The sequence below is a fragment of the Talpa europaea genome, assembly GCF_964194135.1.
Source record: "Talpa europaea genome assembly, chromosome: 4".
Taxonomy (NCBI): Eukaryota; Metazoa; Chordata; class Mammalia; order Eulipotyphla; family Talpidae; genus Talpa; species Talpa europaea.
Window position 1 is genome coordinate 3557569 of NC_140070.1, and position 27008 is coordinate 3584576.

General features: G+C 35.0%; 1 protein-coding gene across 6 annotated transcripts in view; it reads right to left on the reverse strand.

Moving 5' to 3' along the window:
* HMBOX1 (homeobox containing 1) overlaps positions 1–27008 on the reverse strand; it is a gene marked incomplete at both ends in the record, with an annotated part of 85553 nt that overhangs the window by 52036 nt on the left and 6509 nt on the right. For all 6 annotated transcript variants that reach the window (XM_084231674.1, XM_084231671.1, XM_084231673.1 and 3 more), the window contains 2 exons: positions 18203–18288; positions 26080–26556. In XM_084231674.1, the coding sequence (XP_084087800.1) occupies positions 18203–18288; positions 26080–26556 (563 nt within the window). The remainder of the gene's footprint in view (positions 1–18202; positions 18289–26079; positions 26557–27008) is intronic.

Here is a 27008-nt window from a genome sequence, read left to right on the forward strand (position 1 = left end):
GAAATAGCAACTCAAAAACACGGAGACACCATCAAATTTACAACATATACATAAGGGAAGTTCAGGAGGAAGAGTGAAAAGTGAAGAAAGAATATTTGAAAAAATAATAGCTGAGCAATTCCCAAATGTCATGAAAAACATTAACTTACATACCAAAGACAAAGAAAATTGGAAAGAAGCAAAAGAAAAGTGAGTCATTATGTACAGGGGGTGCTCAATAAAACTAACACTTGATTTCTCATCAGAAACCATGAAGTCAGAAAATAGTGGAATAATATACTGAAAGTGTTGGAAAGGGGAAGAATCAATACTGAAGAGTCAACCAAGAATTCTATATCCAGACAAACCATCCTTCTATAATGAAGGAGACGTTAAGTCACTATCAGATAAATAAAACTGGAGAGAATCTGATGCCAGAAGACCTAAGAAATACCAAAGAGAGTTCTCACTAAAATGAAAAGGACACAAATCGTATACATGAAGAAATAAAGTGCACTAGTAAAACACAGGTAAATATAAAAGACAACATAAAAATATCTTTTGCTTATAATTCCTTTTATCCCAAGTTTGTTTAAAAAGCTGAATAATGTAGTAACTACTGACATAAATCTAAACTGATGGGCATACAATGTATGAATATGTCATTTGTATGACAATAATAGCATAAAGAAGGGGGAAGGCCTGAAGTTATAAAAAAGCAAAGTTTTTCTATACTATTGAAATTAAGCTGGTATTAATTCAAACTGTATTATTACAATATAAAATGCTACTTGTAACAACTACAGCAGCACTAAGACAATAACTCAAAAAAATATAGAAAAAGAAATGGCATGGAATTTAAACTTTTACACTAGGGAACACCTAACACAAAATAAAGAAGTAATCAAGCAGCACAACAAAAAAAAGACATGGTAAGTAAATGACAAAGTGGTACATGCAAATTCTACCTTTTCATAATTATATTGAATTTAAATGGATTAAATACTCCTATAAAAAGAGTTTGGAGAATGAATTAAGAAACATGATTCAACTATATGCTGTCTATAACAGACACATTTTTAATTTCAAAGATTCCAACTGGTTGAAAGTTAAAAGAATGGAAAAAGATATACCATTTGCTATGAGTGACAAAAAAGACACTTTGTAATAATACAAGGACTAGCTGGTAAGGAAAACATAATTAAACATATACATGATTCAAACAACAGAGCCCAAAATTACATGAGGCAAAAATGGACAAAACTGAAGGAAGAAATAGACAATAAAACAATGACACATGAAGACTTCGGCACTCTCAATAATAGAGAAAATTACACGAAGATTAATAAGGAAACATAAGGCTTGGATATTATAAACCAATTAGACCTAACAAACATCCATATAACATTCCACCATACAGCAGCAGAAAACAAATTCTTCTCAAAAGTATGCCCATTCTCCAAGACAGACCATATATTGTATCAGGCCACAAAACAACTCTCTATTTTAAAAGGACTGAAATCAGATAAAGTATGGTCTCCAACACAACAGAATGAAATTAGAAATCACTAAAAGCCAAAAAATAAAATAAAATAAAATAAAAAGAAAATGTATAACACATATATATAGAAATTATACAATCAGTGGATCAAAGAAGAAATCATAAGGGCAATCAGAAATCACTTTGTGATGATTAAACAAAATATTAGAATTTTAAGAGATGAAATTAAGGAAGTGCTTAAAGGGAAATTGATCATTGCAAATGCTTCTAATACAAAAGAAAAAAAACTCAAATAAGTAATCTAGCCTCCTACCTTAAAAAAATTAGAAAAAGAACAATCTAAATGCAAGGAAAGCAGAAGGAAGGAAATGATATAGAGGAAAAATATTGAAATAGGAAATAGAGGGCCTCCCCGGTGGCGCAGTGGTTGAGCGCTGGGTTGCGAAACTGCCCGTGGCCTCTGCGGCGCCGGTTCGATCCCTGGCTGCTCCCAGGCCACCGGAGGAGGGTCCCGCATGGCGCGCAGACCTCTCCTGTCTTCCCGCTGCTCCCCTCAGCAGTGTACCTCGGTCGTTCTGCCTGCTCTGCTCCCTGCTCTGACTCTAGTGAATTCTCTCACCCTCCCGTGCTTCTGACTGTACCCAGTGCTTGTATGTATAAATAAATAAATAAATAAAAATAAAGCCTTCTAAATTCTTTAAAAAAAAAAGAAATAGGAAATAGAGCAGTAATAGAGAAAAATCTACTAAATTAAATTTGGTTCCTTCGTCAATAAAATTGAGAAACTTTTAGGTAAATTGACTAAGCAAAATAACAGAACACTCAAAGTACTAAAATCAGGAATATGGGAGAAGAGAACATTACTACTGACCTCAGAAAAATAAAAAGAATTGCAATTCTTTGACCCACTTCTCTGAACCACTGTGTACCAACAAATTATATAACCCAGATGAAATGAACAAATTCCTAGAATAACCTACTGAACCTGATTCAAGAAGCAACTGAAAATCTGAATAGATCTATAGTAAGTCAGTATATTGAATTAGTCAAAAATCTTTCCACAAGAAAATTCAGACAGCTTGCCTGGTAAATTCTATCAAGTATAAAAAGGAGAAAACATTTCCCAACTCATTCTTTGAAGCCAATATTACATTGATAGCAAAATAAACAAACAAATAGCATAAAACAACCAACATCCCTATGAATACAGATACAAAAATCTTCACCTAAATACTAGCAGTCTGAATCCAACAACATATGCAAGGGACTATGCATCATGAGCAAGTAAGAGCTTCCTCAGGCACGTGAGGTGCAGTAAACATATGAAAATCAATGTAATACACTATATTAATAAATATCAAAACCCATGAAATTTTAAGACACAAAAACATCATGTGACAAAATCTAATACTGTTTCATGATATAAAACACTCAACCTATTAGGTATAGAAATGAATATCCTCACCTTGATAATGGGTATCTACAAAAAACAGCGGACACAATACTTAGGGTTAAACACAGAGAGAGCTTTAACAACAGGATCAAGAACAGCATAAGGATGTTCAGCAGAGTAGTGAAGATTCTAGCCAGGATGATAAGACAAGATAAAGAAATAAAAGCCATCCAGACTGGAAAGGAAGACATAGCAGATGACATGAAATTTTGCACAATAAATCCTACTTAATGTCATGGATTAGTTTTTGGAAACTGTGCTGTTAAACCAATGAGGTATAAGTAAAGCTGGCCCTCAAATAACGTCTTAACGTTCAACAGTAGTTGGGATTTTTTTTTTTTTCCTCCTCATCAATGTTACAACAAAATGATGTTGAATGATAGGGCGTTATGTGAGGACCTGCTGTACACAGAAAATCTGAAGTAATCCTCTTGAGTATGTGTGTACACATACATGATACACACAACTATTTAATGTGTTCAGAACGGTTGCAGGATACAAGATCAACATATAAAATTAAATTTTATTTCTATCCACTAGCATAGTAAGACTCAATTAAAAACTGGGAGGTAAACTTAATGTGGTATATACACATGTTGATTCTCAATGATAAACACCTGTCCTTATATAAAGTTACAATACAACGTTTCAATAGAAAAGGAAGTAAAGGACATCAGGCAAAAGTAATAAAGTAAAATCCTGGTAATTGTTAAATCTGGGTGACATATGGCAATACTTTGTATTAGTTTACTCTCAAGTACATTCAATATTTTCATAAAAATTTAAGTGAAAAACAAAAAAATGGGCAAAGTATTTGACTAGACATTTCTCTAAGAAGGTAAGCAAATGGCTAAAACCACACGGTTTTGTTAATACTGAACTCATGATACTCAACATCATTAGTTACTAAGGAAATACAAATCAAATTGACAAAATACTACTTCACAACCATTAGGATGGCTATGAAGAATAACCAGTATTGGTGAGAGTGGAACCCTCTGGAACAAACTGGAACCCTCAAACTTTTTTTAAGATTTATTTTACTTATTTATGCATACAAGAACTGGGGTGTAGGCCAGAGGTGTGGGGGGTGAGAGGATTCACCAGAGACAGAGTGGGGAGCAGAACAGGCAGATCTACTGAAATACACTATAGAGGGGAGCAGCGAAGACAGAGGTCTACTGCACCATGTGGGTCAGCTCCCTGGCCAGGGATCGAACTTAAGCCCCAGTGGCTGGTGATAGCTTGATAGCACTGAGACTTTAACCCCTGCGCCACCAGGGAGGCCCATGGAACCCTCAGACATTTGTAGTGGGTTTATAAGATGGAAAAGAGTTTGGCAGTCCCTCAAAATATTAACAAATTACCATGTGCTCCACAATTCTATTCCCAGGTATCGTTTAAGAGAATGTGTCTACAGAAACCTTGTACACAAAGGTATATAGCAGCATTATGCACAAAAGCCAGAGAGTGGAAGCAATTCAAATGTTCATCAATTGATGAACAGATAAATAAAATGTAATAATATAATGGAATATCTTTCAGCTCTTAAAAGAAATAAAGTACTGATGAATGCACAACATGGATGAATACTGAAAACATTACACTAAGTGAAGGAAGACAGACACAAAAATTTGGTGTATGAGTCCATTTAATGAAATGCCCAGATAGTTCTCTATAAGTAAATATATAGAGAAAGCAAATTAGTGCTTTCAGGAGATGCGGGAATGAGGGATTGAGGAATGAACACTTATAGGTATACGATTTCTGTGTTGAACTGTATCTAGACAGTAATATTCCTGTTATTCTTGTTACCTCTCCCTCTAGGACTGTTGCCCCGAAGCCAAAGCTCATGAACCAGCCCAATTATAACTAAGATACTTTCAGTGGACCTTTCTTCCACTCCAAGATGGAGGTGGGTATGTCAGTGACCAAATATTACTTCATTTAGTTTGTGTTTTAAGGTTCTAGTTATTGCTTCATTGAAAAGAGTTTTTTTTCCCTATTATTTCATTATTTCGTTGGATTATGATGGCCATAGTGGAGAAATATTCTTACTCTGTTATTTTAACCAGCAGTATCATTCAGTGTTGTAAAGTCTGCTGATCTCAAACACAAAAACAAAAACCCATTAACTTGCAACTGATTGTTGTTACTCAATTTTCCAGAGGCTGCAAATGTTTTTTCTGTATGTTTTTATTTCATCTTCTTTAAGTTACACGCTAATATTTTTTTGCAACATGTTCTATTGGGTTATTTGCTATTTTCACAGTAATTTGTAATAGCTTTTATGATATATCATAGATTCCAATCCTATGCTCTAAATATTGCAAATGTCTTTCAGTCCGAATCTTGTTTACAGTGTATGACATAGGCTTACAATTTTTATTAGACATAAGTTTACAATTTTCATTATCTTTTGGGTTTATTGTTTGGGTTTTATGCATTGCTGAGGAAAAGTTTTCCTATTTCCAAAATGATAAAAATATTCAATATTTTCTTCTAACAGTAGTGGAATAAGGGTACACATACACTATTTTATTTCATATGGAAACTAATGTGTGTTTCTGGAGTGGTAGTGTGCCTATTTTTATTTTCAGTGGACAACCAACAGAAAAACACCATTTCTAAAGATTTTGAAATATTTTATTTAAGCTAAGCTTCCCCATATGCAAGGACCTATTAGTGAACAAAGTTCACTATCAACCTGACAATGATCTATTTACTTCCTCTACCTATACAGTATACTCTAACATCTGCCAGAGCAACTTTGTTCAAACTCTTTGTTCTTTAAAGAAAAGAAAATCTTACTCTTATGTATGTGTTCTTACCGATGAACTTTACAATCATGTCAAAAACAGTAAAATCCTGTTGTGATTTTGATCAGTATCAAAGAACACAGAACAAACTGGTAACACTTGAATCTAGTCAGGCACCCATTATTGAGTCTGTGACTTGGTATATGTTTAAAAATCGGCACTTAAAAATATATTTATAATCTAGTCTCCTACTGATGGACACTTAGATTACTTACAGCTGTTGACTATCATAAAATAAATACAATAATATCCTTACACATTGATCATTCTAGATACAGGCAAATATTTCTATAGGACCTATTCCTATAAGATGAATTATATGGTCAAAAAGGCATATATAAACTTAAAAAAAAAAAAAACAACCCTGCACACTTACAAAAGAGTACACGCAGTTTTTAGAATAATTATCATCATACCAAGTCTTATCTAAATCTTTACCTAATTGTTTAATTTATTAAACAAGTATTAGTTAATGCCTATCTATGTGTGGGGTGTAAAAGTACAAAATGGCTTCAAGTGATAACTGAATTGCTAAAAAGCAGAGTTGGTTGAAAATGGTATTATTTGAAGATGGGATATGAAGCACTTTTTAAAAACAGTGATAACAAAAAGTGTGCATGTATTAAAACAACATGAGTTACAACTTAAAATACACAACTTTATTTAACAAAAATATAAAAATAAAAAACAAAAAAGGCAACCATATACCAAATAGGTAACACATTTAAACAGGCAATTCACAGAAAAGAAATATAAATGGTCAATAAATATGAAATGATGTTTAACCTAACTAGTAATATGGGAAATGTGTTTAAGACTACAGTGTTGGCATTGGCAAAACATAAAAGAACAATGGCTACAACTGATTTGAACATTAACACAAACAGGATGTTCATCAGTCTCATTTTTCCAAATCTACAATAAGGGTGAATACAAGATGAAGCTTGTACTAACAAAAGAATAAAAGCCCCCCCCCCAAAGCCAATAATAATATTTTTTATGTACTGATATGGGATAATTTCCAAGCTTAAAAAGTATGGTGCAGAATATATAGCAAACCACCTATCTGAGAAAAATGGAGAAAAGGTCTATTGGGTATACGTAATTCCAAAGAGCACCTGCACCCTTATGTTTATAGCAGCACAATTTGTAATAGCTAAGCTTTGGAAACAAACCAAATGCCCAAAAATAGATGACTGGATCAAGAAGATGTAGTACATCTCACCACTACTTTTCAATATAATACTGGAAGACCTAGCCAGAGCAATAAGACAAGAGAAAGACATACAAGGAATCCAAACAGGAAAAGAAGAAGTCAAACTATCACTATTTGCAGATGATATGATAATATACATAGAGAACCCCAAAAATTCCACAGAAAAACTAATTCAACTAATCAATCAGTTCAGTAAAGTGGCAGGATACAAAATCAACACGCAAAAGCCAGTAGCCTTCCTATACACAAACAATAAATCTGAAGAAGAAGAAATAAAAAAACCCATCCCTTTTATTATCGAAACAAACAAAAAAAATCAAATACTTGGGAATAAATCTAACAAAAGAGGTAAAGGACCTATACAAAGAAAACTATAAAACACTGTTAAAAGAAATAGAAGATGACACAAAGAAATGGAAAGACATCCCCTGCTCATGGATTGGAAGAATAAACATTATTAAAATGGCCATTCTACCAAAAGCAATATACAGATTCAATGCTATTCCAATGAAAATTTCAATGTCATTCTTCAAAGAAATAGAACAACTATTGATGAAATTCATATGGAATCACCAAAAACCCCGAATAGCCAAAGCTCTCCTGAAAAAAAAAAAAAAAAAAAAAAAGAAGGGAATGGAGGCATCACACGCCCAGACTTCAAACTATACTACAAAGCCATAATCATCAAAACTGCATGGTATTAGAACAAGAACAGACACACAGACCAATGGAATCAAATAGAAAATCCAGAAATAAACCCACAGATTTATGGTCCACTAATCTTTGACAAAGGAGCAAAGAATATGCATTGGAGCAAAGAAAGTTTGTTCAATAAATGGTGCTGGGAAAATTGGGTCGCTACATGCAAAAGAATGAAGCTTGACTACTACCTAACACCATGCACAAAAACGAACTCAAAACGGATTAAAGAACTAGACATAAGACCTGAAACCATAAAATACATAGAAGGAAATATAGGCAAAACACTACATGACATGCATATCAAAGACATCTTTACAGACACATCACCCAAAGCAGTGATAGTGAAGGCAAAGATAAACAGCTGGGACTACATCAAATTAAAGAGCTTCTGCACAGCAAAAGCAAAGAGAAACCCCACCGACTGGGAGAACATTTTTGCACACAACACTAATGATAAAGGACTGATCACAAAAATCTACAAAGAGCTGATGAGACTCAACAAAAACAAAGAAAATAATCCAGTCAAAAAATGGGCAGAAGAGCTAAAAAGAAACTTCTCCGAAGAGGAAATGCAAATGGCCAACAGGCATATGAAAAAATGTTCAACATCACTTGTAATCAGGGAAATGCAAATCAAAACTACCATGAGATACCATCTTACACCAGTGAGAATGGCACATATTAAAAAAACTAGCAACAACAAATGTTGGCGAGGTTGTGGAGAAAAAGGAACTCTCCTGCACTGTTGGTGGGAGCGCAAACTGGTCCAACCACTATGGAGAGCTGTGTGGAGATTTCTGGACCTACTAAACATAGAGCTTCCATAGGATCCAGCAATCCCACTCCTAGGTATTTACCCAAAGGACACAGAAACATCAATTCCAAAGAGCACCTGCGCCCCTATGTTTATAGCAGCACTATTTACAATAGCTAAGCTTTGGAAACAGCCCACATGCCCAAAAATAGATGACTGGATCAAGAAGATGTGGTACATATACACCACGGAATATTACTTAGCATTCAAAAAAGATAAACACATGCAATTTGCAGCAACATGGATGGAGCTGGAAGGGATCATGCTCAGCAAAATAAGCCAGAAAGAAAAAGAAAAATACCGGATGGTCTCACTCATAGCAGGAATCTAGAAAACTTAAATAAGGGATCAGGAAAAAGAATAACTATAAGAAAGAAAAAATCAAAATCAACAAACAACTATGAACCAGAGACACACTCTAGGGTGGGGGGTGGGGAAAGGAGAGATAGGAGTCAAAATAAGAAGGTTGCACTTGTATGGGGAATATAAAAAGAAAAAAAAGAAAATCACTGCTGGTTGAACATGAAGCAGAATTCTTAATAATGATAATAACAGAACAACTTCTATGGCATTTATACAACTATAGATAAATTAATTCATTTAACCTACTCAAGATCCCTGTTAGGTTGGTATTATAATTATTATTCTCATTTTCCAAAAGAAGACCATCCAAAGGAGGCTTAGAATGTTCTATAACATGTCCAAAGTTAACATAAAAGCAGTAAGTGATGGAAATCATATTTTTTCCCCCAGGTACTCTAGCTGCAAAGTCTTGCTTGACCACTGCACTACTGCCACTAGGTACTGCACTGCTATGTTAAGAACATCAGTTTTGCAACAAGACAAGCAGCAATTAGTTTTGTAACCATGGGCAAATGATTGAATCTCTTTTAGCCTCAGTTTTCAAGTCTGTAACTGAAGAAGTTAACACCTGCCTCTCAAATACATAAAACAGTTAGCACGGCATCCAGCACTTCTTAAGTGTTAAAATAAATTACTGCTAAAAATAAAAACATCCCAAAACAGAGTTTTATCCAAAAAAGTGCAAAGTAGTAAAAAAACCAAAAAAACAAAAAAACCAGAGCCACTGGCAGTCTACAACTCACTTAGATGGCCATCTTCTGTCCTGTAGGTATTTATTTAACACAATGATATGGTGAGCTAAAGACTAAAAGAGCACATTCAACAATATTTAATAGATATTGCTTATTAAATATTATGCACAATTATTTTAACATAAGACATTCAAGCATTTTACATCCTTGAAAAAGCAAGATAAACTGATAATAAAAAATATTCAGCAAAAAAATTAGCAATGGAAGAGTTTGGGTACAAAAGACAATCTTCATGTTGAAAACTGTCAAAGGAGAAATAGCATACTTTACTTTTTTAAATGTCTCAAAACATTAAATAAAGGTCACATTAGGAATGTCTATAAAAATCCTTTTTTATGTTTCTCATCAACAACAATGACAAGTGTAGGGCAATGTTTATACTGGACACTAACAATAAACTCAATGTATTCCAAACCAAGATATTGTTCATTGATCTGCTTGGGAAGAAATTTAGAGACAGGTCATCCAACATGCTTTAAACTACTACAGGAAGCAAAACTTCATACCCATTTGAATAAAAACTGTACTCCTTACTCAGGTACACAAGGGTGTAAGAAGGGCTATTGCTATATCCAAAACATAGCCAACTTGGTTAGTGATTTGTAACCCTGCTATTTTAGGTGAGCAGCAAGAAAAAAAGGTTAAGGGCCCAATAATCGGTACTATTGTATATTCCTTTCTGCTGACAGGATACAATATTAGATCTAGATAATAAGTCATGATCAAATGTAAGTTATTCATTACAATAAAAGCACAATCTTTAAGATATTTAAGGAACAAATAATACTAATTCTAAGCCTACTACAGAAATACAAGAGAAAGAAACACTTCCCACTCATCTTATGATGCCACATTATGATGACAAAACTAAACTAGGGTATTACAAAAACAGAGAAAAACAAAACAAACCTAAAATAATACCCCTCATGAACAAAGCTGCAACAAACCTGAGCAAAATATCAGCAGATCGAATCAAACCAAACAAAAAGGGTAATCTATCATGACTAAGACGTGTTTTTTTCCTTCAGGATGCAAGGGTGGTTTAACATTTGAAATCATTCAATGCAATTTACCATTTTAACAAGAGTATAAAAGAAAACTGTGTAGTCATCACCACAGGTGTAGAAAATGCATCTGACAAAGTACAACACCTATTAATGACAAGAACTCTCAGAAACTAGAAAACAAAAGGGAACTTCTGTTGAAGGGCATCTTGATAAAGGGCATCTACGAAGAACTTGTAGTAAACATCAACTGAATGCTTGTTCCCTAGAACTGGGAAAAAGGCAGGGATGAACAGTATCATATTCCTAGTCAATATTTAACTGTTTGTCATAGTCAGTGCAAAAAGGCAAGATAAAGAAAGAACACACATATCGAAAAAAAAGATTTATCTCTACCTACAAATAACAGGATAATCTATGTAGAAAATTCTAAGAATTTACCAAAAAAAAAAAGCTAACAAGATCACACAATAGGTTAGTATACCAAAATCCTTTGTGTAAGACACAAGAAACAAACAACTAGAAATTGAAATGAAAGACCGTACATATATAATGCTACCAATAATATAAAGTACTTACAAGATGATTTTAAGAAAATATGTTCAAGACACATACACTGAAAACTGCACACATGAAAATAAAGGCCTAAACAAAAAGAGAAATATGCCATGTTCTTGGATAGGAACACTCAATATGATTAAAATATCGATTCCTAATGCTAGATTGATATAAATATTCAACACAATCCCAACCCCACTAAAAATATGATTTTTTTGTAGAGCCTGATTAGCTGATTTCTAAAACTTTGACAGAAATGCAAAAGACCTAAAATAATGACAGTGAGCCTGAAAAAGTTGGGGAAGAACTACAATTTCTGATTTCAAGATTATATAGCTTGATAATTATCTACAGCTTTCTATTGGAAATGGACATCCACCACCACAAATACCTATAAAGACTCTCCGCAGGGAGCCCAAAAGCCAGGACATCTGCCAAGGGCTGTTTGGTCAAGCTTTCTGGCTAGACAGACCAGTTCCACCTTCAACCAAGTAGTACTGAAAAGGTTGTTCATGCGTCGAACCAACTGGATGCCTCGGCCCACAGTGATCCGGATGAAGCTCCTGGCCAGGAAGGCAAGACTGCCGTGGTTGCAAGAACTAGAACAGATGATGTATGTATCCAAACTGAAGGTGTGTGCACTGTGGGTGAGCAGCCCTGCCCGCAGCCTCATCCTCAAGGCCGGGGCCTTGACCTCACCTTCGACCATTTAGCCCTGGAATCTCCCAAGGGCTCTCACACCATCCTGCTCTCCGAGAGGTGCACTGTCTTTTCTGCAAGACCCCAGCACCCCACACAGCCATACCAAGCCCTACCTGCACTCCAAGAGCAGGAAGTTTGAGCACACCAGAGGATGAGGGGCCAGTGATAGCAACAAAAATAACCCTGGTTCTGCCTTGTTATTAAAAAGGTTTTGGATGCTGAGGGAAAAATTAATAAACAAAAAACAAAACAAAACAAAAAAAACAAACTTATCAAGAGGAGCACAGATATAAGTGCTGGAGACAATGCAAAGCAACTGAAAAATCTCTATGTTTTTGGCTGGCATGCAAACTAATCTCCCACTTTAGAAAACTTTGTCAGTTTCTTAAAAAGTTAAACATATACTTACCAGCAACCCCACAACTCCAGGTATGAGAAATGAAAAGTGCATGTTCATATAAAAACTTGTAGACAAATGTTCAATTTAATTAAATGTTCATTTAATTCAAAATAGCCCAAACCTGGAGTCAATGCCAAATAGCCATCTACTGATTAGAGGATAAATGAATATTGTTATGTCCAGTCGATTTGACAGTTCTAAACTACTGGTACATGTAACAACATTAATGAATCTCAAAGTATCACACGAACTGAAAGAAGGCACAAGAAAGTATGTATTGTGTTTCCAGTCACATGGCAAAGCTATATTGATAGAATGCAAATCAGTGGTTGATTAGGAACTGTGATGGGGAGAAGTAATTGATGCAGAGGCAGGAGAAACTTGTTGAAATACTAACAACAAATTCCAGAGCTTGATTTTAGTAATGGTTATACCAGTATATCAATTTAAACAACTCAGAGAACTCTTATGAAAATTTTATCTCAAGAACATGATCAAAAATAAAGAAAAACCTTACATTTCCCCTGTGTACCTCAAGTTTGTTTTCTATTTATTTAAATCTTGTCAAATTTAGCTGATAGTGACACATGCTGATATTAAAAGCTTACTTAAAGGCCTTAATAATTTCAGTAATTTGAACAACTTCAAAGCTTTACATGTCTCTCAGATATCAAGGCCCAAAAGCTTGGTTAGTTTGGTGAGTTCAGGCTTCAGTTCCTTACCTAAGTTCAGTAACTTATTACTTACTAAATCGTATACTCTTTCTTGACAGAATAGATTATTTATAACAACTGCTGTCAAATCCTGTAATATTTATCTGTAAGTATACCTCAGAAGTTAGCCAGAATAGCATTATACATAAAAAATTTTATCTATAGTTTACCAAAAAATGCTATTAATTCACTGCACATCCTTCTCCTGCAGGAAGTTATATTTCCTGATGACTCACAAGAACTACAGTTGAAACCTACATTTTGCAACTTTATAAGACACAGATACCTTCTGACTTCCTTACAAGGTTGTTACTTCTTTTTGTCATTTATTCCCGTCAGGTTTTTTTTAACATAAGGAAAATTAAGTTACATTAGGTAAGAAGTGTTCATAAAAGTGTTGGAGGAATATTGCAGATCAAATACAGACTTAGCCCCATAATCTTAGGAAATAAGAAATGTGGAGAAACAAGAATGGAAATCACTGAAGGAAAAAAGCCCACATCACTGCCTAACCATTTAAAGTAATTTTTTTTTGGCCAAAGTTTATCATAAAATGGAATTTTTAAAAATACAGGAAGAAAAATTTTGTTTGATACTTGAAAATCAATCTTCCTAACTTTTACCAAAAACGTATAACCCTTTATGCTGCAGTCAAGATGAGAAAAGCCGTGATAGGGCAATGAATTTGAAAAACGGCAGAAAATACAACAAAAAGTAACCTATGAAATTTTCACTTCAATTTTTACCTTCGGTATCTCCAGACTGAAGAAGATACAGGTTTCTGGATATAGAGGCTGAGTTTTTTTTTTTTTTATGGAAGAGAAAAGTAAGCTCAGGTCCTGCGTTTATAAAAATATATCAAGTTTCTTATAAAGAACTATCTTGTAAGAATAAGATATAAGAAAATGAGATCTAAAGTAAGAATTCTTACTCTATGTATGTCTGTTCTTATCCTTCAGAAGCAGCAGAACAAAAGGAAGTTTTTAAAAAGCACTCTGCAAAAGCATTTATAATGTTGGCAACTGATGTTCACTTCAAGATTTAAAAAGAAATTTTCTAACAAAACAAAAACTCTAAACCTTTTAAATTTGAAGGCAGAGAGCTCACATGTAGAGAGAGAAAAGGTTTCAAATCGGAGATCTAGATAAAAACCAATAAAATTCATTAGGTAGGTAGGCATTGACAAAATCTTGTTAAATGACTGTGACCATTATATCTGGTTGGAGTATAATAAACAATTCTATAACTTGTGATTTGTGCCCTGCCAACAATTCTTTTCTAATGTATATATAAATTCTAGTTATTTATATCTTATTTATAATTACCATAATTATAATTAGAAGCAATCAAGATGTTCTTCAGTAGGTAAATGGATAAACTAGTACATCCAGATCATGGAATATTATTCAGCTCTAAAACGAAACGAACTGTCCAGCCATGAAAAGACATAAAGGAACCTTCAACATATAATACTAAGTGAAAGGAGCTGACATGAAACGGTCACATACTGTATAATAACATTCCGGGAGATGTAAAACTAGGGAGGCAGTAAAAATATCAGTGCCAGAAGTTGCCAAGGGTTAAGGGGAACCTAAATTGGCTCTAAAAATTGGTTTTTTTTTAAGGTATACTGACAATTTACTTGGCTTTTAAAATCTGACCTGAAGTTCTATGATAGGGGAAGGACCAATATATACCCATTTTAGTAAAAAAATGATTACAAAGAAACTGAGTATGTAGTGTTTTTATCCTTTACTTAAAAGACATTTAAAAAAGAGAAGTGAAAGGAGTACAGACAGAACATTTCTAAAACTATTTCAAAGTTTCTCTTATATTTGGGGGATGAGAATCACTGAATACAGGTAACATGCACACCTGTTAAATACACTAAATAGTTTAAAAGCAGAGGGCCTCCCTGGTGGCGCAGGGGTTGAACGCTGGGTTGCGAAGCTGCCCACAGCCTCTACAGCGCCGATTCGATCCCCAGCCATTGGCAAGGGTCCCACATGGCGCACAGACCTCTCCTGCCGCCCGCTGCTCCCCTCAACAGTGTACTGCTTCAGTCTGCCTGCTCTGCTCTCCCCTCTGGTTCTGGTGAATTCTCTCACCCTCCCAGGCTTCTGACTGTACCCAGTGCTTGTATAAACAAACAAATAAATCTTTAAAAAAAAATAAAAAATAAAAACAGAAACAAAAAACCTGACAACCAGAAAAGATACTCAGAAAATAACTTCCACTCAGTGTTTAATTTAGTCATCTCCAAAGTGAGAAAATATGGGTATCCAATACAAAGGCTTATCGTATAAAGCTCCTCATCTTATAAACAGGGAAAATGAGGTTCAGAGAAACTATGTGACTTGCCCTGGGTCACAGGCTATTTAATGACAGACTAGAACCTTGGTATTCTAAAGTTTAATGATGGCTTTTCCTTCCCACTACTATCATTCAAGAACACAAAATTGTGATAAATTTCTGAAAATTTAGACATGGAAATTTTCTCTCTTTTTTTTTAAGAGGACATAAATCCAATGAGTATATTTCTTTGGGTAATAAGCACTCATTCATGCTTTGCCCATTTACTCATTTATTCTGCCCTCTTGATTTATCCCAGAGTTCATTTATAAAGAAAATCATGTTTTAAGAATTCTTAAATAGCCTAAGAAAATGTCTTCCCTGAAGGTGAATACAGACACTAGTGTTTATTACCCAAGTAAAGCCTATTCTCCCCACTCTACTGCTGTTAGCGACAATTTAGAATCTTGCTCGACCTATTACAGAGGTAAAAACCGACCCTTGGTGGGAGCAGCTGTGACTCTGAGAAAGAAGCTACAAATAACATGCTGGGAAATTCAGCAGGCGCTGCCATTATATCCTGTTTATACTGTCATTTTTCCTATCAGTAGGATATTATTTATATAGACCCCACCCATGAACTTCTTGTTTATCCTATTATAGAAATCCTCTGAATCTATAAAAAGAATCCTCTGTATTTGTTTCTGGAACAAGCACATGTGTTATAATTTTGCACCTCACTACATTTTTTAATTTAGCATTTTCTTTTGTTATGCGCCGCTGTTCACATTTTTATCTCAAGGTTGATTTATTTCATTATTTCACACATTAGAGTTGAACTTAAGTGACTTTAAAAGACTCCATTATAGGATGAGATTCTGGAACACCACATCTTTAACTGTATTTGGGGGTAGACTCCATCACGCACATGTTCTTCTAAGCTGCACTGGAGTAACTTGCTCCCAGAGAGAAGGTGTGTCTAGGTACTGATCCGGAAATCTGAGTGAGCGAGCTTGGGTGCCTAGAGGTTTCTTTACTCAGGCCGCTCTATCCAGGTGCACCAGCTATGAGGGCCAGGCTTTATGTGGTTCCCAGTAACTCATTATTCTGTAGGTGGATCTTTTCCTGGAATGAAAAGCTCTGTCCCTGAGTTTAGCTTAATGACTGAATGGACTGGGTGAAATTGTATCATAATAATACATGAGAAATACATGAATTCAGTAAGTTAACCAACAGGACAATGAACCTATCTGGTTATAAATCATCCTCATTCCCTTGCCTCATGTAAACAATTGAATTAAAGTAAATAAAAAGAAAAATGCAAGTTCCTTAAGGGCAGAAACTCATGCTACATTTGTTGAGCAAATAGATAATTATTTCTGGAGAAGGAACATCACTGGAAAAAGTCATACCAGATGAGTTTTCACAGGTATTGCCTGTATTAATGTCACTAATATTCCCTTCACCCTACAAGTTAGCACTATAAGGCATCTAGATTAACAAGACTCTTCAGAGTACGTACAATGATGGACTCTTTGAGGATGTGTAAGAAAGATGGTGGCTTTTAAAGAACATTACTCTAAGGTGCATAACAAAATAAGGTCTAGTGCAATCATGTAAGTAATCTCAGAAAAAAAGGAGAGATCTCCATGGGTGAAAGTGAGGATGAGAGTAATAACTGACACAATCTTGACAGACAGGAGTTGATAAGGTTGAGGGAATAAGGTATCCTAGGTATAACCAATGATTTACTGCCATTTATGAAAAAAAATTATTTTGATTCTCAACAAAGCACACCTGAAACTTCTATGTTGTAAAGTGGTACCATAAAAACAAAATTACATGTAATATATTATACACACATAGCATTCATGTACACACACACATGCAAGCACACTAAGACTGGCTGACCTTAAGATTCTTAGAATGAAATTTAACACTTCTGAAAGCTCAAGTTTCATTTTTAACCAAGTTAATGGTCAATAGCAACAGCTTTTAGGTAAATTAGGCTAAATATATTATCAATATCCAGAGGGCAGAAATGCTAACATAAAATTGGAAGGTTACTGTGAAAATCAAATCTATTTCACTGCAGACATAAGAAACTGAGGCTCAGAGGTTAAAAAAAACCAAAGCCACATAGCTGTTAGCGGTGTGTTAAAAAAGAAGGGGGGGGGGCAAATTAACTTTCATATCTATCAACATACAATGAACAACAATTCATCACCTACAAAATGTAGGTTCCTCTTATGACTAAGGCATAGTCAATTTTATTAAGGTCTTATAAATCACTGATAGCCAAAAGGGAAGACTGCATGCTAACAGAGACATGTTACCCCCAAATTTAAGAACTTCATAGAAAATGCAGTCTGATTTGAGAATGACACACATAACCACACGCTCACGATGGGGCCGCGGTAGGTCATGGGATGTGATATAAAGAACAAAGAGAAGACAACGGTGACTCTTATCTTCTCAGTAATGGTTTGAGCAAAGTTTTCACATACAGAAAAGTGGTTTAAAAAACACAACTTCCTTTACTCCCATGAATCATTTTTTAATAAAAGCAGGGATTAGATTTGGAGGACTGCAAAGCTTTTAAAAATATGAACTGTAGATAGCAGTTGGACATACATGTGTCTTAAGTTCTGTCACAATTTTTAAAAAACCACAGAAACCTTTTTTTTTGGCTATAAAATAGGGAATTTTGTGCTTATTACCAATGCTATAAAATTTACTAGCACAAGTTAAAAAAAAATCATTGGCGAAGTTCCACGATATGGGAGACAATGGGTTTTAAATCACAGGCATACATTATTATGCCTGAGTTGACAGATCTGCACTGCAGTGCAGAAATGCAAGCGATATTCAACATCTGCACCAGAAGGCAGAGACTAGACGTGATTCCAGAATAAAGGGCTCTTTGGCTCTTACCTGTTACCTGTGCAACAACTGCTTGGGAAATCCTCCGATTGGCAAGAAAGGCTTTGATTTCCTCTTTTATCACACTGCTGTCCCTCCTAACAAAAACAAAGACAAGACCAACAATGTATGTTGAAGGTAGAAATCCTCATCTTTGCCAAGAAAGGTGAAGCAGAGAGGCGGGGAGAACACAGAAAGCAAGGACACAAAAATAAAGGGAAACAGACCAAACTTGTGTGGAAATACGAAATCAAAACAAACCAAGAAACACCAAATATTCAGGTCCTAAAACATCACATCAGCAGACAGACGCTTTAGTGAATGCCACCGTCAAGAGAGATCTCATACCAGAGGATGGCTTATCGCATGCTGCGTACAGTCACATTAGGAATAAGGCTGCCATATGGCATATACAAAGTGTCATTACTGGGAAATGAATATATCTTACACAGACAGAAATCCTAGAGAAATAAAAAGCACCAACAATAAAAAAATCAGTTGTGAGTAGGCTGTGGGTTCACATGTTAACTATGTGACTGCATAAATAATGTTCAGTTCATTTTAAAACCTCTGTTAATGGACTAGGAGTCACCATCATTCTCATAACTGCTAAAATATTAGCCATTTTAAGAAGGGCTTTGGCCTTCAGCTTTACTTCTTTTTGCTACATAAAAAAATTTTTCAGTGGGATAGGTTGAATGTAAAATTTTAATATAAAATATACTTACTAATTTCCCTGTAATATACATACTATACTATATTCTGTGTCATTGGATTACAAATTATAGATAATTTTTTTCTACTAATTGTTTTTTACTCATTTAAAAATTCAATGAATTCTCAAAAGATCAGACTTTAGCTAGCATGACAATGAATGGCAAGACTTGTTTCTCCACCAAAACAAACAGAATACTTAAATAAAAATCACACATAAACCCTTAAAACTGAGCATTCTCTTTGAATGCTTAAGTTCAAAAGAACTACAGAAAAACAGCAGTGATTTCTGTTCAAGCTCCAAGGTAATACAGAACACTGCCAAGGGGTAAACAAACTACAGGGCATGAGCCACATCTGACCTGCCAACGATTTTTATACAGCCTGTGGCTCTGGTTGGTTTTCACGGATGAAAATTTGCAATCAATTTGATAACAGGGAATGTTTACCTTTGAACGTTAAGCAAACTACGATCCCCCCCACCAATTATCAAATTCCATGCTTATTAGACTTTCAAAAATTGTATTCAATTACTATTATTTTGCATTGAATTTCTGACAAAAATTTATAGCCATTTCTTTTCTCTTATGTATGTAAGTATCTATATTATATTCTCAATTTTTCCTCCTGAACACAAAAATCTAAAAATGTTTACCAACTAGCACTTCATAGGAAAAAAAAAAGTCTGCCCACCATCCCCACCTGAGAAAAGGGATTGTATATATTTACAAACCATTTTGTGAATGAGCCACAAATTCGTTATAGAGTTCAGATCTCTCTATATATTATACTTGGATAAAAAAAGAAAAGTATCCTCGAAAAAAAAAAAAACAAACAAAAAAACCAGGTATGACTTAACACTTAGTGCAGATACTACGGCCCCTACATAAGGAGGGATACACATTCTGTTGCTGGAGTTCATGCTCTCTTTCAGGAATTCTGGAAAAAAGCAGGGAAGTGACAGAGGGACAGTTTGCAATCAGGAGCTCTACAGTATATTCTTGACCTACTAGTTGGAAATCCTATAGGAAGAGTCAGCTGCGTATCCAATATGGAAAATTTCTCATATTGATCCAGATTCTATTACAGATACTGGCTAGATTCCTTCCAAAATGCTTTGTTTATATAATAACAAAGTGCTGAGTAAAATACGGGTATTGTAGACCAAACAGGCCTCAAATATCCATCAATAATCAGTTGATGAGATAACTTAAGCAGTATTCATTTAAATTGGCTTATATGAGTAAAACAAATCATTTGGCTTCAGATACAACTGCAAAATTAATCTGAAAAAAATTGAAGGACTGTATTTCAACATACAGAATGTTCCTCTACAAAAATAAAAACTGAGTTTAAGAAAATATTTATTAAGGTTAAGTGAAATGTGCTTTTGTAGGGAAAATGATTAACGGAATTTTCTTGCCTGATTTAAATTGGACTTTAAATCAATTTATTTTATGCCAAATTCACTTAGAGTAGACACTAAATCATATAAGGAGATAATACTCAATTATCCCAGTAGGGCTTATATAGTTTGTGAAGTATTCACAGCCATGTACTGTAATAATATCAAGGACTTCAGTGCGAAAGAAGGCACCCTCCAAAGTTAGTTACCCTCTAATATCCTGTATTTTCAGGTACCTTCAGTACTGTTTCTCTGTACTGACAATGAGCTTTTAAAAAATAAAAACCTCTTCATTCAACTGATCTACCAGACTTTTTCAAATTGAAGAAAATCCTAAGACTTGAAAGATCAGCATGTATTTGGGCAAGTCCTTAAAAATAAAATTGGATGCTGGTTTCATCATGAGGTTAAGAGGAGAATTTAATACCCCCATCATAAGACTTTTAAATTTTTCTCCAAACACTGAAATTAAAATTAAATGAAGTTTAAGATTGTGTACATATGTAAAATAAAAAATTTTCCAATGCCAACAATTTTGAAACTACAACAACACTACATGAACAGTGGCGATTACTTTATAAAATCCGAGAAGGAACTGCAGGAAAAGAGACAAATGATCTGAGGTGACTAAGACTGCAGCAAACATCTCTACTGGATGTTTCCCGGCACCTTGGAAAGACTTCTGTAAAGTCAACTAGGCACAAGCAGAGATGTCACTTAGTAGGTTTTTTCAAAACAGTAACAACATTCAACTTCTACTGTGTCCAATTCTTTCATATAATTCAAAGAGTTCATTCCAGTGAGTTAATTTTGTTCTTTACACTTCGCATATTCCCCCCTCATCCTCTCCTCATGCACCCTGTAACAATCTGCTTCTCCTCCTGCTCACACTGGCCCTGTGAAATCACCAGTTTCTTAAGTGAAGACTCCTCCATTACACCAAATCTAATTTTCTCATCATTTTCTACTCCTTCCTCTCTACATCTGAAATTTGATATCCTCTTTAAAGAGAATGAATCTCTTTCCCTCCCTTTTCTAATAAAATCTCACACTCCTTATGGTTTCTTCTCAAGTCTTATGGAATTAAAGTGAAGTACAGACTGATCTTTTTTGATGCCAGAGTTTACTGCCAAGATAAACTACCATACTATTTGTATCTAATGGCTTGAAGTGAGTGTCATTTCCTCCTACTACCTTTTCCAAATCACAGTCGTGCTGGATTCATCTTACCTGGGTGATTTCCACAGGAGGATAAAATTCTTCGTTTTCACTCTCCATTGCTATTCATTTAATAACACCCTAAACTTTCTACTATTTTCAACAGACTTTTCTTAATTAATATTTGGCTGAATTACTATGATGTTTCTTTGTGGAATCACCCTTTTTAAAGACATATTTTAATTGTTTTCTATTAAGAGACGTTCCCTGATCGTCAGAGCTAAAAACAGTCTTTTCTTTTAATAGCTAACTTTAATATTTCAATTATACTACTCACATGCTAATAAAGTACATGCTATTCTGTGTTACAGTTGTTCCTGACCTGGTCTTATCTCTCCTATTACCCTGTAAAGTCCTTTAGCACAGTGATTGTGTCTTATTCATCATGGGGGTTGCATATAATAGAGTTTAATTTGTTCAATGAATGAACAAATCTGTACTTGGAGATAAAAGGTAATAAAATGAAATACTTGATCTAGGTAATTTATAGAGCAGCTCTAATTCTTATTTGCAAATATGTTTAAGCTCCCCAAATCAGAAGGAAAAAGAGTTATTTATGCTAGCTCAAAATGACAATGCTTCATTTTCTGGAACAAAGGATATTAAAGACTGCATATTTAAAAGTGGTATGGTATGCTTTGAGACCATCCATATTTTTTTAAAAAAAGATTTATTTATTTATGCACACAAGAACTGGGATGTAGGCTAGCAGTGCAGGAAGTGAGAGGATTCACCAGACAAAGTGGGGCGCAGAACAAGTGGATCTAATGAAATACACTGCTGAGGGGAGCAGCAGGCAAGACAGGAGAGGTCTGCTGCACCACGTGGGTTAGCTCCCTGGCCGGGATCAAACTCATGCTGCAGTGGCTGGTGATGGTTTGATAGCGCTGTATCTTTAACCACTGTGCCACTACGGAGACCCGAGACCATCCGTATTTTCTTAGTTGATATACACATACTTTGGGCCCATAATAGATAGTCATTTAACATAACGATTTCCAGAGATGGAGTGATACCTACTAAGACAGATTACATCACAGACAGAAAAATACTGTACACAGAAATTCTTTCACTTTTGAATAAAAACCTGCTCCCTTTAATTTCCACCCATGGACATGTAAAACATAACTTGAGAAAAGCTACTCTATTTGTATAAGCAACTAAATATTATGACCTATAGAACATAAACACCCTACCTACACAAGTAAATACCCTATTGTTAAGCCTACAGATAACCAACTTGGACAAAAGTTTTATAATCTTGTATAAAATACTAAAACACTCATACAATTTAGCACATGGGAAGTTAATAATATCTTTAATGTATGGTATTGTTTATAATTTCTGGTAAGCCTCACTTCAACTGATATTTTATAATGTCATGACAAAAACAGATACACTTTCAATAGCTATATACCATTACATTAACAGGTATACATATACATCTATAAGTACCTATTAAGACATGCATTTTAAAAGTATTAGCATGTGAAATGGGTCTTGTTTTAGCTCTTAGCCTTAAACCTTCCTACAATGTTATATTCAACAGTTGTTAAGAAATTACATTCTAATTTTTTCCAGTTTTTTTCACCCTGATTAATTCCCAAATGGAAAAAGTAGCAACTTACTTTCATTCTGAGTCTTTCTTTGTAAGATCAGAAGTGCAGTTATAATTTAATCAAGTTCTAAGAAAAATCCCTTAAGCACCTTGAATTTATAAGAAGTCTATGAATTTGATGGTTTATAAATGTGATAAATATGCCTTAAGGTTAAATGCTTTGGAGGCTGGGGATGTAAGCATGCAAGGGGAAATTATCTACTATACATACCAATCCATAATGTAGAGTGATAATTACATGGGTACAGGATACTTAGAAAGATCCACTGCTCAAAAATTTCTCTAACATTCTACCAAATAAAAATTCATTTGGCAGTAAAGTGATTGACTTGATGTGCAAACATCACAGAGGGACAGAGGAAGCCCACTGAGGCATTTACACCACTGTTCCTAAAACCTTCTAGAAATTTACAAACATGATATTTTATTTATAGAGATAACCAATATCAGACACAAACTGCTAATTAAGACAGATTAAAATTCAGGTTCTGCCACTTAGTATTTCAGTATGCTTGGGTCAAGTACTTAATTTTTATAATCCTCAATTTCTCTGCTCCATCTCAGAGCATGGCTGAAATGATTACAAGTGAGAACAGTCGTGCTTTAACGTTCTCCGCCAACTTGGGAATTATTATTATCTGCAAATGTGAGAAAGATAAGAGGCGGACACAAAGAAGTGGAGGCGTGGATGAGGGTACAACGGCAGAGGCCCCCAGAGTCAAACGGTCCGAAGAGACCCCTAGCTGATGAGAGGACACTGAAGGAGCAGTTGTAAGGACGAAGCAGAGAAAAGGAAGAAGTGTCCTAACTTTGCAACAAGTGTTACTATGGAAATTAAATACTGATAACCATGTACAGAGATGTATGTATTTAATGTTATAACTACAACTCCAACTTGTTGCTAAGTAAGTTTTCTGTTTATTTTGAGGACACAGCTGAGTTGCAGCATTATGCCAATTTAGAGTTTAATAGTTTAGTTTTTAGACCCATATAGTCAAGTTTTAGACCCTGGCCAATATTCTAAAGTTTTTTGTTTAAAAGAAAATTGCCCTGAAATTCTTGTTTAGCCTAATACACATTTGGGAATTAACTGTTATATTAGCAGCTTGTTAAAACTGATTAATAACAGCAACAATAAAAACCAGGCTAGTATCTTAATAAATAGCTAAATAAATTTTATTGTTGATATCCTCTATTCAGGATAATTAACAGCTATTCTTGTTGTATTTCAAAGATAAAGCAAACTTTCATTTGCCCAAATGATTCTCCCTTCTAATCTTGTGGGGGGTGGGTGGGGTGTGTGTGTGTGTGTGTCTATATAAATATATAATGTCTTTCTATCTCTTGATATATAACTGAAAATGATCATTTGAACTTTGCACAGCTGCTTTAACAAGTAAAAACTAATTTAAGGCCAATTTAACCTCTTAGATTTTTAGGTTTTAAATATTTATTTAAAAACATTTTGGGGCCTCCCCTGGTGGCCCAGGCAGTTGAGCACCATGCTGTGAAGCTGTCTGCAGCCTCTGCAGCGCTGGTTCCATCCTAGCCGGTCAGCGAGGGTCCCACATGGCGCAGCAGACCTCTCCTGCCTCGCCCGCTGCTCCCCTCAGCAGTGTATTTTGTCAATCTGCCTGTTCTGTTCCCCACTCTGTCTCTGGAGAATCCTCTCATCCTCCCATGCAGCTGGCCTGTACCCCAGTTCTGGTATAAATAAATAAATAAATCTTTAAAAAAAAAAGGCATTTTCTTTAAATGCTTTTTGTCAGTTTGTTTAAGATATTTCCCCATTGTGGGACGACAGATTAAGTCACCATTATACTATCAAGTTCTAACATCTTTAGGAATAAATGTAAATCATAATTACAGGCTTCAATTTTATTTCTAACAAATTCCTGCTATATAGCTTACTTCATTTTCCACTATAACTTATCTATAGGCTCTCCTCCACACTACAGTAGTGATAATCTACTGGAAACCACATTTTTATTACCTTTATTCCTAAAGACCTGTAAAACTTCCTTAATTTCAACCAAATGAAATAGGAATGATTTGTACAGAATTCAAATCTTTGAAAACCCGTGTCTCCTAATATTCTTAGTACCACAATCTACCATCTGTTATTTTTATAAAATTAATCATGCCTTGCCTTATCTACCTTCTACCATCCCCTTAACTTAAAAGTCCTGTGTTTAAACAGAGCTTATTCTTTAAGATTTAGCTAAAGCCCATCCATTCACATAACATACTTAGCTTGGGCCATGTGCTAAGGAGAGTTCTAGAGCCTAGAGAGACACAACAACCCCTTGCTGTGCCAGGTCCTGTGTGAAGCCTTACTAATTATCCCTGCTGAAAGTCAACCTCTCCACTTCTCAGTACTTACAACTTGAAGTGCCTATGTTTATCTGGTAATAGATAACCTCTATACACCCCCACACAAAACTTACTGCCAATAGTAGAACTTTAGCTTCTTAGGGGTAGAAACCATGTCTATTTTTCTTCCTAAGAATACTCCTTTTTATAAAATAGGTGCTCTAAATAATTTTCTTGTTATGTTGGAGGGAAAGAATTAAGAGTACATATTCTTTATCATGATAAAATCATCTCTTAGAAAAAGTACTTACATTAGATTTAAAGATGAGAATGTGCCTGTTAGCAATTCAGAATTTACAATTAGAACCATAAAAGGAAATTAATCTTTCTTTTATAAACAGAGAATGGAAAAGGCTTATCAAGCAGCAAAAAGAAAGGGCTGAAGTAAAGAAAAGGAAATTTGACTTAAGAGAAAAAAAAGTGAAATATTTTTCTTCCCTCACCAAAAGGGGCTGGGAATCACAGTTCTTATAGGTAAGTAGCTGAAATATAGTTTATTATTCAAAAACAACCTGAGAACACAGACATTTCTGGGGACTTTGAATAAACAAAGGAACTAACCTCATTAATTCCTCCACTTTATCATCTACATCTAGGTCCTCTTCTGAAGCTTCAAAACTATATGACCTCTGACCCATGCTGTTTACATGGTAGCGAGTTGGTGACATCTTTCCATTGGATATGGACAACCGCTCGTTATTCTCCCTCCCATTTTGATTGGTAGTGCAAGGCTGCGGGGATGTATCATAACTGTTGCTAGGCGATGGGGACATTCCTGAATGCTGGGTCTGTGTGGCAGCTGTAGCTGTAGAGGAAGAGGCTGGAACATTGTTGGTACTGTTTCCGAAGGAACTTCCTCCATAGCTGGACCTTCTCCCAAACTTGTCACTATGCTCTTGATCAAGACGGTCCAAAGTTTCCAAGGCATGGAGGATTTCATGTTTAGTCATTCCAGTACGCCGCAGGCGCTGCAGCAAATCTATCTGCTCTATGGTAAATCTGGGTTCATCTGTATAGTGAGACATGGTTTCCAGCAAACTGAAAAATAAAAAGAAATTAAAGTTCTTTATTTACACTTTCTACAAAGAACATAACATTGTGGCGAATGCTCAGCAGAAGATGCATTATTTCTATATTAACTTTCTTACTAAAATTAAGACATGATTTTAATTATATTGCTAACTATTATCACTCCATACTGGAGTATGACATACTTGAGCAGAGTCATGACAGATGGGCTGGGACAGATACTGAGTGAACTAGGATGGACATTAGCCCAGTTTCATATAGCATACAGTTTACATTTTCCTCAGTAAATACCTGAACCAAAATTTCAGTTATGAACCAAAATAATACAGTTTCAAGCCTAGGCTGGGCAATTATATTCACAAGTGCTTTTTCCATCTCAAATTTGTTATTCCACATTTTGAATATGAATGGAAAGTTGCTGAAAAATAGTTTGTATTATCTTGTTTCACTAAATATTGGCA